The 13,754-nt window shown below is 45.1% G+C and overlaps 1 protein-coding gene across 1 annotated transcript in view; it reads right to left on the bottom strand.

Annotated features, from left to right (window-relative positions):
• Window positions 1-1,049: 1,049 nt before the first annotated feature.
• Window positions 1,050-13,754, bottom strand: part of MEI1 (meiotic double-stranded break formation protein 1) — a 79,075-nt gene continuing 66,370 nt past the window's right edge. The window contains exons 27-31 of the mRNA XM_047067299.1: window positions 4,229-4,310; window positions 3,656-3,762; window positions 2,224-2,355; window positions 1,925-2,034; window positions 1,050-1,095 (exon numbers count right to left, since the gene is read on the bottom strand). Coding sequence (XP_046923255.1) covers window positions 1,050-1,095; window positions 1,925-2,034; window positions 2,224-2,355; window positions 3,656-3,762; window positions 4,229-4,310 — 477 coding nt within the window. The remainder of the gene's footprint in view (window positions 1,096-1,924; window positions 2,035-2,223; window positions 2,356-3,655; window positions 3,763-4,228; window positions 4,311-13,754) is intronic.

The raw sequence follows: 13,754 nt of genomic DNA, 5'->3' as shown, positions 1-13,754 counted from the left end.
GAAACTTTTCATAAGCTGACAGTGTTTTTTAAATCATAGTTGGCAGGATCAGTTTGGTGGGTCACGGACTAGCAGTGTTTTGTTTTGTTTTGTTTTGTTTTGTTTTTTTAAGCCTGTAGGGGCACCTGGCTGGCTCAGTAGGGGAGGAGCATGGGACTTTTGATACCAGGGTTGTGAGTTCAAGCCCCTCTTTGGGTGTGGAGATTACTAAAATAAATAAACTTTATTAACAAAAAAAAAAAAGAAGAAGAAACCTACAGTGCAGTTCATTAGGGCAGAGTTCATACCAGTTTTGTGCAGGGTCCATACAGCCAAACCCAAGGAGTAAGGATGGGCTGTCCACTTACGGGCACCCGGATTGGGGACGGCAGGCAAGAGGCACGGTGGGCTGAGCTGGGAACAGGAAGCAGGCACAACGGTGGAGAGCAGACATTAAAAGAACCGCACACGTTGGGATAAAGATACAAGCTCTGGGAAGGGCCCAGAAAGAAACAAGGGACCTCCTTTAGCCAGGGAAGGGCTGAGCTGGAACAGTTCCACCGAGCTAGCAAGGCAGAGAAGAATTTCACCTGCTCAGCGTCCTTGCCTCAAAATTGTACCTCTCTCCAGCTCCATGTGAGGTGAGGCTGCCTCTTGGAGCACTTGGATCACACCGGTACCAAACATGGACTTTCTGTGCACGTCTAGCCCCGTGGATGACCTGCGAGTGGCATTTTCTGGGTACAACTGAGGCATCCAGCTGGTGCTCCTTACATGTGAGCAGAACAAATCCCACCCACTGTCCCTGAGGAGGCCATCCATTCCTTACCGAAGCAATCCACTATCCTACTGGCAGAGTTATCAGCTCCAGGGAGCCAAGGTAAACTGAGAGTGAAATGTTTTTTGGAGAGCCCACAGAGACATGTGAGTGTATCATTTTATTTCCTGATTCCACTTCAACAATAGAGTGAACGGCTACAATTGTCATCCATTTCTCCAACAATTCTGCCCTGACTTTTTCTTCTCCAGGTCACAGTTCTCTCCGTTTCTGGGCCTTCGAGTCATGAGGATCAGTCTCTGATGTGGGACAGGGATACAGCCACCCCTCCCAGGCAACTGGCAGCAAAACATGAGAGGAGAACAGCAGAAAGGTGGAGCCAACCGTGGGAGAACCACACTTCTAGAGCCCAAAAAGGGCAAAAACAGTCACACAAGAACAGAAGAGCTCTTAAGAATAGTGGGCTGGATTCTAAAACTGGGACCCAAACACCTGGGTAGGTAGTTGCTATTCAACAGGGAACATTCCATGCACAAGGGAAAGAGGAGAAAAGAGGAGAGAGAAAAAGGAGGAGAAAGAAGAAAGCCAAGGAGGTAGCCAGTGGGGGTGGGGAGGAAGTACCACCAAACAGCACACAGACTGAAGTGTCTCTGGAGCACCACAACCACCCCCAAAGGGCCTCTAGTTACTGCCCACAGCCCCAGGCTTTCTCGGGGACATGTCAGTCACACAGCACCCCCCATGTTGGGCTGAGGGAAGCACCCGTATCTGGGTTTGGGCAACTTTCTCCAAAGCTTTTGGGGAAGGACTAGCTCCTTCCTGAGTTTGGCGATACGGCTTTGGAGATAAACAGGGGTCAAATCCTGATGCTATTACTGTGTGATCCTGGGCATGTCATTTAACCTCTCTGGTCTAAGTTATAGCTATATTAACATCCCTGGCTTCTGTGGGGATTAGACACAATACATGTAACGTGCCTGGCCCTTGGTGGGAACTTAGAACAGAGTATGTCATTGTCGTTGCTATCACTATTAATTATTCTCACTGACCCACATGCTTTAAAGTACAGGGCTGTAGACAGTGCACCCCTCTGAAGCATGATGCCACAGCCTCCCATAGCCTGGATGACCTTGCCCAGGCCAAGCTCCCAGATGCAGGAAAGGATACAGCATGTCCAGGGGTGGCTCGGCTGAGGAGGTGCTAGGGGAGAGGCCCTCCAAGGAGACGTGCAAGGTCTGGGCCGTGCTCTCATCAGCCAGGAGGCCCATGCTCTGGACCTGGAGCAAGAAGAGGGCAGGGGAGACAGGCCTTCTCAGTGCCTACTCCATCAGATCCTCTCTACCCTCCACCCTCTGTACTCCTGACCTCCCTCTAGCTGCTGTGGCCAGAGGGCTCATCCTCCACAAAGAAGATGGCGTGGAGGGTCTAGCCTTACAGAGGCTCCGTGGCATCCCCTTCCAACCCACCTGCAGGAAGAAGCCACGCAGAGCCTGGAGTGTGGTATTCGACAGGGTAGAGAGGTCAGCCAAAGCTGCGCCTTGCAGAACATGACCCACCTCCTCACGAGAAAGGACACTGCTGCTCTGGAACCGCACAAACTAGGCCAGGGAGAGAAGCCACAAACACACAGTGATTTGGTATCTCCTTCATTCACAGACATTTCCTGTGTCCCTGCTGTGATTGGCACTGGGCTGGGGGCACAGATCTGAAGCCCACAGAACCCTGCCTTCAGGAGCTCAGAGTTGGTGGGTCCAGGAGAAGTGGAATAAATGAGGCAGAGTATGAAACCCTGAGAGAGTTGGTCCTGCTGACCTCTTCAGTACCCTTCCCCTCACCCCTTGGCCTTGTACCTCACGCTCATGGTCAAAATGGACTATGGTGGTTACCCAAACACACTGCCAGGTGCTCGTACCCCTGCTATTTTCACTTCACTACTTGGAATACTTTTCCTCCTCTTTGCCTAATAATCCTTCAAGCCTCAGCTAAAATGTTACCTTCCTGCTGAATGTTCTTTCATTTTATTAAAGAAATACAGGCATTAATTGAGTGCTTACTACACTCTTACTCACCTCTCCCTCCCAGCTCTGGCAGAAACAATTACAGTGGACCCTTACACCACACGAGAGTGAAATGCATGGGTCCACTTATACAGATTATTTTCGATAAATACTGTACTGTACTTATGATTTTCTTAATAGCATTTTCTTTTTCTAGTTTATTGTAAGAATATGGTATTCAGTACATATAACATACAAAATATGTGTTTACTGACTGTTTATGTTATCAGTAAGGCTTCCAGTCAACAGTGGGCTATTAGTAGGTAGTTTTGGGGGAGTCAAAAGTTATATTCGGATTTCCAACTGCTCAGGGACCAACATAACCCCCACATTATTCAAGGGTCAACTGTACTCTTCTCTGTGTTCCCACACCAACCACTGACTTACTCATTGATCCGCTTTACTATCATTCACAGGCTCACTGCTTTGTTGTTTATTCAGTGGGCACTTACCACAAGCTAGGTTCTTAGCATATCTTCTACTCTGCCACTAATAACGTCATGTTTTAACTATTAGTTTCCTGTCTATCTCCTTCTCAAGACTGAGAGACCCTTAAAGGGCAGAGCATTTGGCTCAGTAACACCTTTGGTCCCTAGCATAGGATCTGGGTGCGGCAGGTAGGCCCCAGCCAATGATTCATGATTCATATGCAAATAAATTAGGAGTATCTGGGTCTTTTGGGGTGAGAAGATGTGGGTGTTTAGAGGAATTCTCTGAGCAGGCTTCTTGTAGGGTGAAGACCCACCCAGCCCCTCTACCTTCTACCCCTCTACCTGGTCTCCTCAGGACCACCCAGCTCATCACATTCTTCAGACCACAAGACCATCCATTAAGTACTTACCAGGGTCATGAGCCTCAAGATCTCAGGTCTGAGGAAGGAACTCTCTCCAGCATCCAGGAGGGTAAACAGCAAAAACCGATTCCAGGGCTGGGAGACCACATGGAATGCTACAGGAAACACCAGTCACTCTAGGCTGTTACTGCTACTTTTCCATAGACCATGGAGCATTGCTGAAGAGGACTTTCTCGGATTGGCTCAAACAGGGGTTGCCCAGCTAGAGGCAGGGCATTGGACAAACTGACCTGAACGCAGGAAGTTTCTTTCTTCCCTGGGCTTCTATCCACCTATGCTACCTGGCCCAGGGAAACCACATATCCCACTATTGTGGGAAGCAGGCATAGGAAGAGCTCTGCCATTTAAGAGCTTTTGACCTTGGTTGGGCAGATTCCTTGATCTCTCTGAACGACAATGTCCTCATCTGTATAATGGGCATGGCAATGCCCTTGTAGTATTATGAAAAGAATTAAACAAAATGAGTGTGAGTCAAAGAACAGAGGTTGGAAGTCTGGGACAGGAGGGTGGCAGGGGCTGGCTGCCCCTATGAGAACATAAGAAAATAGGGAGGGTTTCTACCGATGTCTGGGCTCCGGGCATGCAGGTAATCAAGCAAGGCTTCCAGGCAGGCAACACAGGCATAGGACAACAGAGGGTCCTTCTGCAAACAAACAAACAAAACCCCACAGAAGTTAATGTCAGGTTTTGCTACCAATGAGTTTTAGTGTCAATCAAGAAAAAAAATCTGGTTTTCAGAATAATTTGGATTTCAGAATTTCAGATATGGGATTGTAGCCCTGTAGATAATCAAGGAATGTTCGTTGGTTTCATGTCTAACACACACACAGAGCAGAGCACAGTGCTTATACTGATGATTCACCTATGTTCTACCTACATTCCAGAGGCTGCTTCAGAAAAGGAGATAAGCCCTGGGCCCCATTAAGAGATTCATAGATTACAGACTCTGTAAGAACCTCACAGTTTATCTAAGCCAGTAAGTTTCAACCTTTTTTTAAAGCAGAACCTTTCATCAAACAAAATTTTATGCTCTAATAAGCATGCCAAAATATCTCATTGTCATCAGTCATTAGGGAAATGCAAATGAAAACTACCACTACACACCCACCAACAGCTAAAATTAAAAAGACTGACGATACCATGTGGGTTAGAATGTAGAGCAACTAGAACTCTCATATAGTTCTGGTGGGAAAGTAAATGATGCAACCATTTTGGAAAACAATTTGATGGTTTCTTATAAAGTAAATATGTACTTACCATATGTGCTAGGCGGAATTTTAAGATGGTCCCATGACCTTTGCTCCCAGATGTTATTCCTGTGATTATGTTACATTATAGGGCAAAATGAGATTGTTGGGGCCTTGAAAAACCATTTTCTCTGGCTGGTGGCAGAAGAACCAGAGAGCCTGGAGATGTGAGAAGGACTCAGCACGCATTGCTGCTTTGAAGATAGAGGGGCCCAGTGAGAAAGAATGTGGGCAAAGGGCTAGAAGAGGCCCCTGCAGAAGAAGTGGATTTCTTCCCAGACTCCCGAGATAAGCACCCAGTCTGGCCAACACCTTGATTTCAGCCTTGTGAGACTCTAAGCAAAGAACTTGCTCAAACCCACTCAGACTTCTGATATAGAAAACTGTGAGGTGATAAACGGTGTGGTGTTAAGCCATTAAGTTTGTGATAACTTGTTACACACATTAGAGAACAAATACCTCATTTGACCCAGCAATTCCAGTCCTATATAAGAGAAATAAAACTATATGTCCACACAAAGACTTGTACTTCCATATGAAGAACAACTGTATGCATAATAGTCAAAAATCTGGAAGTCCCAAATCAATAGGTTAATAGGTAAATAGCTGTGGTATGGCCATATAATGGATGACTACTCACCAGTAAAAAGAAATGAAGTACTGACACACACCAATATGAATGAAGTTCAAAAGCATTAAGCTAAGTGACAGAAGCTAGACACACAAGACCACATATTGTATGATTTCACTTCTAGGAATTCTAGAAATGGCAAAACTATAGTGACAGAAAGCTGATCAGTATGTACTGAGGGACAGGGATGAGAAGAGATTAACTACCAAGGGGCACCAGAGAATTTTCTAGGGTGATGGAAATGTTCTATATCATGATTGTGGTAGTGTTTATGAAACTATATTTTTGTCAAAACTCATTTAATTGTACACTTAAAATCAATGAATTTTATTGCATGTAAGTTATAAAAAATGATTTTTTTAATGTAAAAACAAACAAAGCTATGCTGTTTTCATACTGTTCTTTCAAAGGCAGCAATGTGATGGTTAAGAACATAGGACAGACTTGGGTTTGCATCTTTGCTTAGTCACTTACCATCTATGTGACCCTGGCTAAAGTCACTTACTCTTGCTGAATGGGAATTTTAAAATTACCTGAGTTGCTGAGAGGGTTGAAGGAGAAATGGATACAGAGTGCTCAGCCAATGCTTGCCACAGAGTACACACTCAATAAAGGGTGAGAACATCCTCATGAAATGCATAACAGGAGAAATACGCCCTCCCTTTAAAAACCCCTGGGTTTTCTACACAGAACTCCTAAGTCCTGTAAGGAACACAGCTTGAAGTGTTTGAGCTATCCACTTACCTCATTTTACAGCTGAGAAAATGAGGCCCAGAGAGAAAATACTTGACCTGAGGACACCTGCACATATCAGTAGGTGGCAGATCTAGAACCAAACCCTGGGCCTTGTGCCCTTTCTCCTTCTCCAACCTAAACTTAACTCTTAACCAGTGGACACTTCCAGCCTCTTCCCAGGCACACACATGAGCCAGCATGCCTTGGTTTCCCCACCTGGCAAAGAGCTATGGCCCCAGTGCCACTCTCTGACTCTGTCTCCATATTACCTTAGAAACCCAGCAAGCACCACCTGGATGAGGAGCTGGGACCACTGGGCATTAGGAATGCCAGGTACCACCACTCTGGTAACAATGGCCCCTGTTCACAAGATGCACTTCTTGGGACACTGAAAGAACATGGATTTTGTAAACAAAAGGACTTAGGTTTAAAAAAATTTTTTTAATGTTTATTTATTTTTGAGACAGAGAGAAACAGAGCATGAACGGGGGAGGGTCAGAGAGAGACAGACACAGAATCCAAAACAGGCTCCAGGCTCTGAGCTGTCAGCACAGAGCCCAACGCAGGGCTCGAACTCACGGACCACGAGATCATGACCTGAGCCAAAGTCGGCCGCTTAACCGAGCCACCCAGGAGCCCCGAAAAGGATTTAGGTTTAAATCCTGACCTAAAAGTGTGTGAACTTAGGCAGGTTACTTAACCTCTCTGGGATTCTGTTTCCTTGTCTATAAAACGGAGATGATAATTTCTACCTTACAGAGGAGTTGTGATGGATAAATAACATATGTCAGGGCACTTAGCTGGCTCAGTCAGTTAAGTGTCTGACTTCAGCTCATGTTGTGATATCATGGTTCTGAGTTCAAACCCCACATTGGGCTCTGTGGTGACAGCTCAGAGCCTGGAGCCTGCTTCAGATTCTGTGTCTCCCTCTCTCTCTCTGCCCCTCCCCTGCTCACGCTCTCTCTCTCTGCCTCAAAAATAAATAAACATAAAACATTTTTAAGTAAATAAATAATGTAGGTCAAGTGTTTGTGCGGAGTAGGCACTTGATAAATGTCTTCTCCCCTTCCTCCCCACCTCCTACTCTCCTAGAACCCTAACCTGACATATACCTCTGCTCTTGTAGGAACGATACCTGAGATCAAAGCCTCACATCTTGTAAAACTAACCAGCTCACTGATTTCCAATCTGGTAACAACATTCTACTCCAACCCTAATCACAAAGCCAAGTCTAAGCACAAGGATAATTGTTTCTTCCCTGCTCAGACACAGCCTTACCTCTCCCCAACTCTCCCCAGGGATGTAGCAATTGGACTGGAATCCAGGAGTTCTTGCTGGGTTTCTGCTTGGAGATCCCCAGCCACAAGACACTCTTATTCCTCCCAAGGTGGCCTGCTCTATTGTTAGTCCTGGCCACAAGAAAGGGCCCCCTCCTGTCTTCCTGCAGCTCCACCTGCTGGCCAAGGTCTCCATCTCCAAAGAAACCCAAAACAAACGTACTGTACGTATTCTCTGGAGACAGAGATTTATAGTCCTGTGGCTCCTCTGAGAAGTAAAAAGGGAACTTTGCCCTGGCTTCTCCCTACTCCAATGCCATGCAAGTCCTCCAGTACACAGCCCTCTCCCCCCACTGCTATTAACCTGCTCTCTTTGCCCCGCGTGACCCAGCATGGTGAACCCTGAACACCGCCTCCATCCTCACTACAACCAACGCTTTTCTGGGCTGTGCTCCATTCCTGGGGGAATGGAGGCTATTCTCATAGGCCCAAATTGCTTAACGCTGAAAGACTCCTTACATTTTGCAGATAGAGAAATCAAGGATCAGTAAGAGGAACTGACTTGCTAAACTCCTTCAGAGTTAGGAGCGGGGCAGGGACTATGATGCAGATCTCTATGATTCTGGCCAGTGCACCTTCCACAGCACTGCACTGAGCTACCTCAGCTCAGACAGCTGAAGACTGCACACTCTGCCCAGCACTCAATCGTTGGTGCCGATGTTGCATGGCTGCTTTGGACCAGAGACGTCAGAGGACTAGCACCCAGTGCCCTAGCTTAGGTCTTACTGTCATTTTTTCCCTCTTGATACTGCCTTTTTTTTTTTTTAATAACAGCTCTAATGAGATATAATTCATAAACCACAAAATTAATCTTTTTAAAGGTACAGATCAGGGTACCAAGGTGGCTCAGTCTGTTAAGCATCCAACTTTGGATCATGATTTTGCGGTTTGTGGGTTCAAGACCCATGTCAGGCTCTGTGCTGACAGCTCAGAGCCTGCGGCCTGCTTTGGATTCTGTGTCTTCCTCTTTGGATTCTGTGTCTTCCTCTTTCTCTGCACCTCCTCTGCTTGCTCACAAACCGTGAGATCAGGACCTGAGCAAGGACCAAGAGTCACACACTTAACTGAGCCACTCAGGCGTCCCTAGATCAGTAGTTTCTAGTATATTCACAGAGTTGTACAGCTATTTAATTCCAGAATATTTTCATCATCCCAAAAAGAAACCCCATACTCATTAATAGTTGCTCCCCATTCCCTGACCCCCAACCCCAGTCCTAGGCAACCACTAATCTACTTTCTGTCTCTATGGATTTGCCTATTCTGGACATTTCATCCAAATGAAATTATGTAATATGTGGTCTTTTACATCTGGCTTCTTTCACTGAGCATGTTTTCAAGGTTCACCTGCATTGTAGCATGTGAGTGCTTCATTACTTTTTATGGCCATATAGTATTCAATTGTACGTGTATACAATTTGTTGATCCATTCATCAGCTGGTGAACATTGGGGTTGTTTGTACTTGGAACTATTATGAATAGTACTGCTATGAACATGTGTGTTTAAGTTTTTGTGTAGACACACACTTTCAATCTCCTTTGGCATATACCTGGGAATAGCACTGTTGGGCATACAGAAATTCTATGTTTAGCTTTTTGAAGTACTTCCAGGCTGTTTTCCAAAGTAGCTGCACCATTTTGCATTCCCACCCCAATAATGTATGAGGACTCCACTTACTCCACATTCTTGCCAACATTTGATATAATCTGTTGTTTTCATTTTAGCTATCTCAGTGGGTGTGACACAGGCCTCGGTGTCATTTACTTGGGTAACTGTAACAATCTCTTGCTCAACAGTCCACTTGCCTTCAGGCTTTCTCCTCCCACCCCTCTTTCCTAATGTGGTTGCCAGTGACCTTTCAAAAACTCAGTCTGATAGAAGCCCTTCATGGCTCCCCACAGCACCTCTTGGCCTGGCACATAAGGTACTGACTAGTCTGGCCCCTGCCCAGCTCCTCAGTGTCATCTTCTACTTCTTGCCGCCCCTCAACCTCTCCCTCCCCCATGCACTTCCATATTATGCACTTTTGCTCATGCTGTCCTCCCTGCCTGGACTGCCCTTCCCTCTACCTCTGCCTAGACACTGTTCTAGGCTGAATTCAAATGTCACCTTTTCTGTGAGGCCTTCTCTGACTGCAACCCCCACAAGCAGCAAAAGTTTTTGCCTAAAAGAAATTCATAGTTTTACAGAAGAAGACAGAAATTCAGACCACTGACCATATAATAAAATATGATAAATACAATCCTCATTACAGGACTGAATAAACCACTCTGGGAGCTCAGGAGAGAGAGAGAGACCTCCTCTATTCTTGGACTGCTGTGGGATTAATATTTGCTGAATGTATGAATGATTGAACAAATAAAGAACCATTTTTAAATGACAAAACTATGGAAGGTCTGAAGAAGGCTTATCTCCAGCCCTGAGGGAAGGACACAGAAACAAAATGACTCTTCCATATACTTCCTTGGATTAAGGGCAGTGACAGAAAGGTCATATGGCTGAAGGCAGGAGGCCAGGGAATTTCTCAGGAGTGTGTCAGTGAGAGAAAGGAGAAAGGGGCTCCTTGGCCCTGTTCATCAGGCAGTAACAGGGACAGTGACTGTGAGGCTGAGCGGCTCCTCACCACACTTTCCTACAACCAGCACAGGCCCAGTAGCCTCTCATGAAGAATTCATGAGTTATTTCAGTTGGTTCCCCTTCCCAGGGACTGCTGAGGACAGTCCAAAACTTCCAGAGAGACAAATACTTATTGTACTTAAATGAGCTACCTAGAAGAATCAAATAGTTGAATAGAGACAGAAAGTAGAATGGTGACTGTCAAGGGCTGGGGAGAGGGGACAATGGAGAATTACTGTTTATTGTGGACAGAGTTTTAGTTCGACAAGATAGATGAAAAAGTTTTGCAGATGGAAGGTGGTAGTGTTTGTACAACAATGTAAATGTACTCACTGCCACAGAATTGTAACTTAAAAATGATTAATTTTGTGATGTTAATTTTACCATGATTTAAAAAACAAAACAAAACCAAAAAAAAAAACCACCAGAGGCACAGGAGAGTGTCGCAGCCCTGGGCCCTGGGCAGGGAAAGTGAATGGTGATGGTGCTAAAGGAAGTCACTGATCCCTTAGTGGTTAAGCCACTAGTTTAAGGAAGGTTTCTATCACTCAAGGCCTGGTTCAAATGTAACCTCTTCTGTAGAGATTTTCTTGATTCAAATAATAGGTCATTTTGGCATTAATTGTAATTGTGCTTCCTACAACCTGAGTACTTAATGTCATATTCATTTCTGTGTCCTCATTCATTCATTCATTCAACAAACACTGGATGCCAATTTAGTGCCAGGTTTCATGCTGGATATAGAGTATAAGGGAATAATTTTTTCCCTATGTTCTGAATGTTAAAATAGGAACTTCAGCCCTTTCAGAAACATTGAAGAGAAAGCATTTGCCCTTCCTCCCACATTTAACTGGCTCCTCCTCACCCAAGGACAGATTAATCTAATAGGTAAGATACTAGCTTAACATGTACTATGCCATCAAGACAGGATCAAGGTATTAAAGGTCATGCTCTCATGAACTTAAACTCTTAAGGTCTTGGCCAGCTGGCTAAGTGTCCACAATGCAAACATAATTTCCCTGCATATAGGCTCCTGGTCTGGCCTGGGGGAAAGGCGGTGGTTTAAAAGCTCTTTTTGAATAGATATGATAAAGCAAGTACAGTAAAATGTTAATAAACTCTAGGTGGTGTGTATATGAATGGTCACTGTAAAATTCTTTAATCTCTGCTGTATATGAAAAAGTAGAGACAAAAAAAAAAAAAAATAAGCCCAGTATGACCTGAAGTCCCAGCTACACTCTACTACAGTGTTTACCAGAAATAAAGCTGATGTTTTGGTTCTCATCTGATTCCTGATTTCTCATCTGGTTTTGAACCCACAAGGGGAACAAGACACAAAGATTAGTCAGACACAGTTCCTACCTTTGAGGAGTTCACAGTCTCGGGAAGACTGATAGGAAAATGGGAAGTTACAACAGAGACAGCTAAAGGTACAGAGCCTTGTGCAGAGATGCGCTGGCAGGACAAATCTCGGCAACCACAGAGCCAGCAACTTCTATCTCCTGACATTTCTCAACCTTCCCCATACTGTGCACAGGCTCAGTGGGGATCAGTCCTTGAACATGATCTCCCACAATCAACAGCCGTATCATATATGTGCAGTCATCATCTGGACACCAAGTAGTGTCTGCTCAAATGAAGGCCCACATCCCACCCCAGGAAGTCTCTGCAACTCCCCTCACTCATTTGCTGGCTCCCTCCCCAACCTCCCTCCTCTTGTCTTATGAACGACTTGCCCTCAGATCAGACCATAAGGATCTCTCTTAGACAAGCTCCAAAGGGCAAGAAGAGAGAATCCAAGTCTAACAAAAACAGCATAAACATCCAGGGCTTCCGTAACCCCACAGTGACCAGCTCATATTTGAAAATAATACACAATAGGGGTGCCTGGGTGGCTCAGTCGGTTAAGTGCCCGACTTCGGCTCAGGTTATGATCTTGCAGTTCGTGAGTTTGAGCCCTGCATTGGGCTCTGTGCTGACAGCTCAGAGCCTGAAGCCTGCTTCGGATTCTGTTTCCCCCTCTTTCTGCCCCTCCCTGGCTCACGCTCTGTCTCTCTCTCTCTCAAAAATAAATAAACATTAAAAAAAAATTTTTTTAAAGAAAAGAAAATAATACACAATAAGCCTCTTAAAAGAAAAGAAAGTTCTGGGGAATCAAGGGTTGGAAACAGGCCACAAGGCCAGGAACAGGGAATGAGTCCATATCAGAGAACAAAATGGTGCTGCCATCAAGATCAATCCTGTTTCTGATGCCCCCCTGCCTGTAGGGATGTAGGACAAATCACTTGGTCTTTTCAGCTCAGCTCAAGCATCCCTACCAGGAAACCTTCTCTGACAGCCAGCTTTGCACTAACCCTATACTAGGCTATCAGTTACACCCTGTACCCCACAATGCAGTGTGTCCCTTTAGCCCAGAACTGACCACATTGTGTTATCACTTCTTTTTTTTTTTTTTAAATTTTTTTTTTCAACGTTTATTTATTTTTGGGACAGAGAGAGACAGAGCATGAACAGGGGAGGGGCAGAGAGAGAGGGAGACACAGAATCGGAAACAGGCTCCAGGCTCCGAGCCATCAGCCCAGAGCCTGACGCGGGGCTTGAACTCACGGACTGCGAGATCGTGACCTGGCTGAAGTCGGACGCTTAACCGACTGCGCCACCCAGGCGCCCCAATTATCACTTCTTGTCTACACAGCAGTTCCCCACCAAATGTTAACTCCTCAAAGGCAGGCATCTAACATACCTCCATGCCCTGCCACCCTTCACAGTATGTGATGGCTGGATAAACAATGATCTCCATGGCACAAAAACAGACACTCAGATCAATGGAACAGAATAAAGAACCCAGAAATGGACCCACAAATGTATGGCCAACTAATCTTTGTCAAAGCAGCAAAGAATAGCCAATGGAATAAAGACAGTCTCTTCAGCAAGTGGTGCTGGGAAAACTGGACAGCGACAAGCAGAAGAATGAACCTGGACCACCTTTTTACACCATACACAAAAACAAACTCAAAATGGATGAAAGACCTAAAAGTAAGACAGGAAGCCATCAAAATCCTCAAGGAGAAGGCAGGCAAAAACCTCTTTGATCTTGGCCGCAGCAACTTCTAACTCAACAAGTCTCCAGAGGCAAGGGAAACAAAAGCAAAAATGAACTACTGGGACCTCATCAAAATAAAAACCTTCTGCACAGCGAAGGAAACAATCAACAAAACTAAAAGGCAACTGATGGGATGGGAGAAGATATTTGCAAATGATATATCAGATAAAGGGTTAGTATCCAAAATCTATAAAGAATTTATCAAACTCAACACCCAAAAAACAAATAATCCAGTGAAGAAATGGGCAAAAGACATGAATAGACACTTCTCCAAAGAAGACATCCAGATGGCCAACTGGCACATGAAAAAATGCTCCACATCACTCATCATCAGGGAAATACAAATCAAAACCACTGTGAGATACCACCTTACACCTGTCAGAATGGCTAACATGAACAACTCAGGCAACAACAGATGTT

Source organism: Lynx rufus, unplaced genomic scaffold (genome assembly GCF_022079265.1).
Source record: "Lynx rufus isolate CCGP_SWC_20201006 ecotype Redwood Valley unplaced genomic scaffold, mLynRuf1.p SCAF_7, whole genome shotgun sequence".
Taxonomy (NCBI): Eukaryota; Metazoa; Chordata; class Mammalia; order Carnivora; family Felidae; genus Lynx; species Lynx rufus.
The sequence above is the reverse complement of the archived record's forward strand: the minus strand, read 5'-3'. Positions and strand labels throughout refer to the sequence as shown.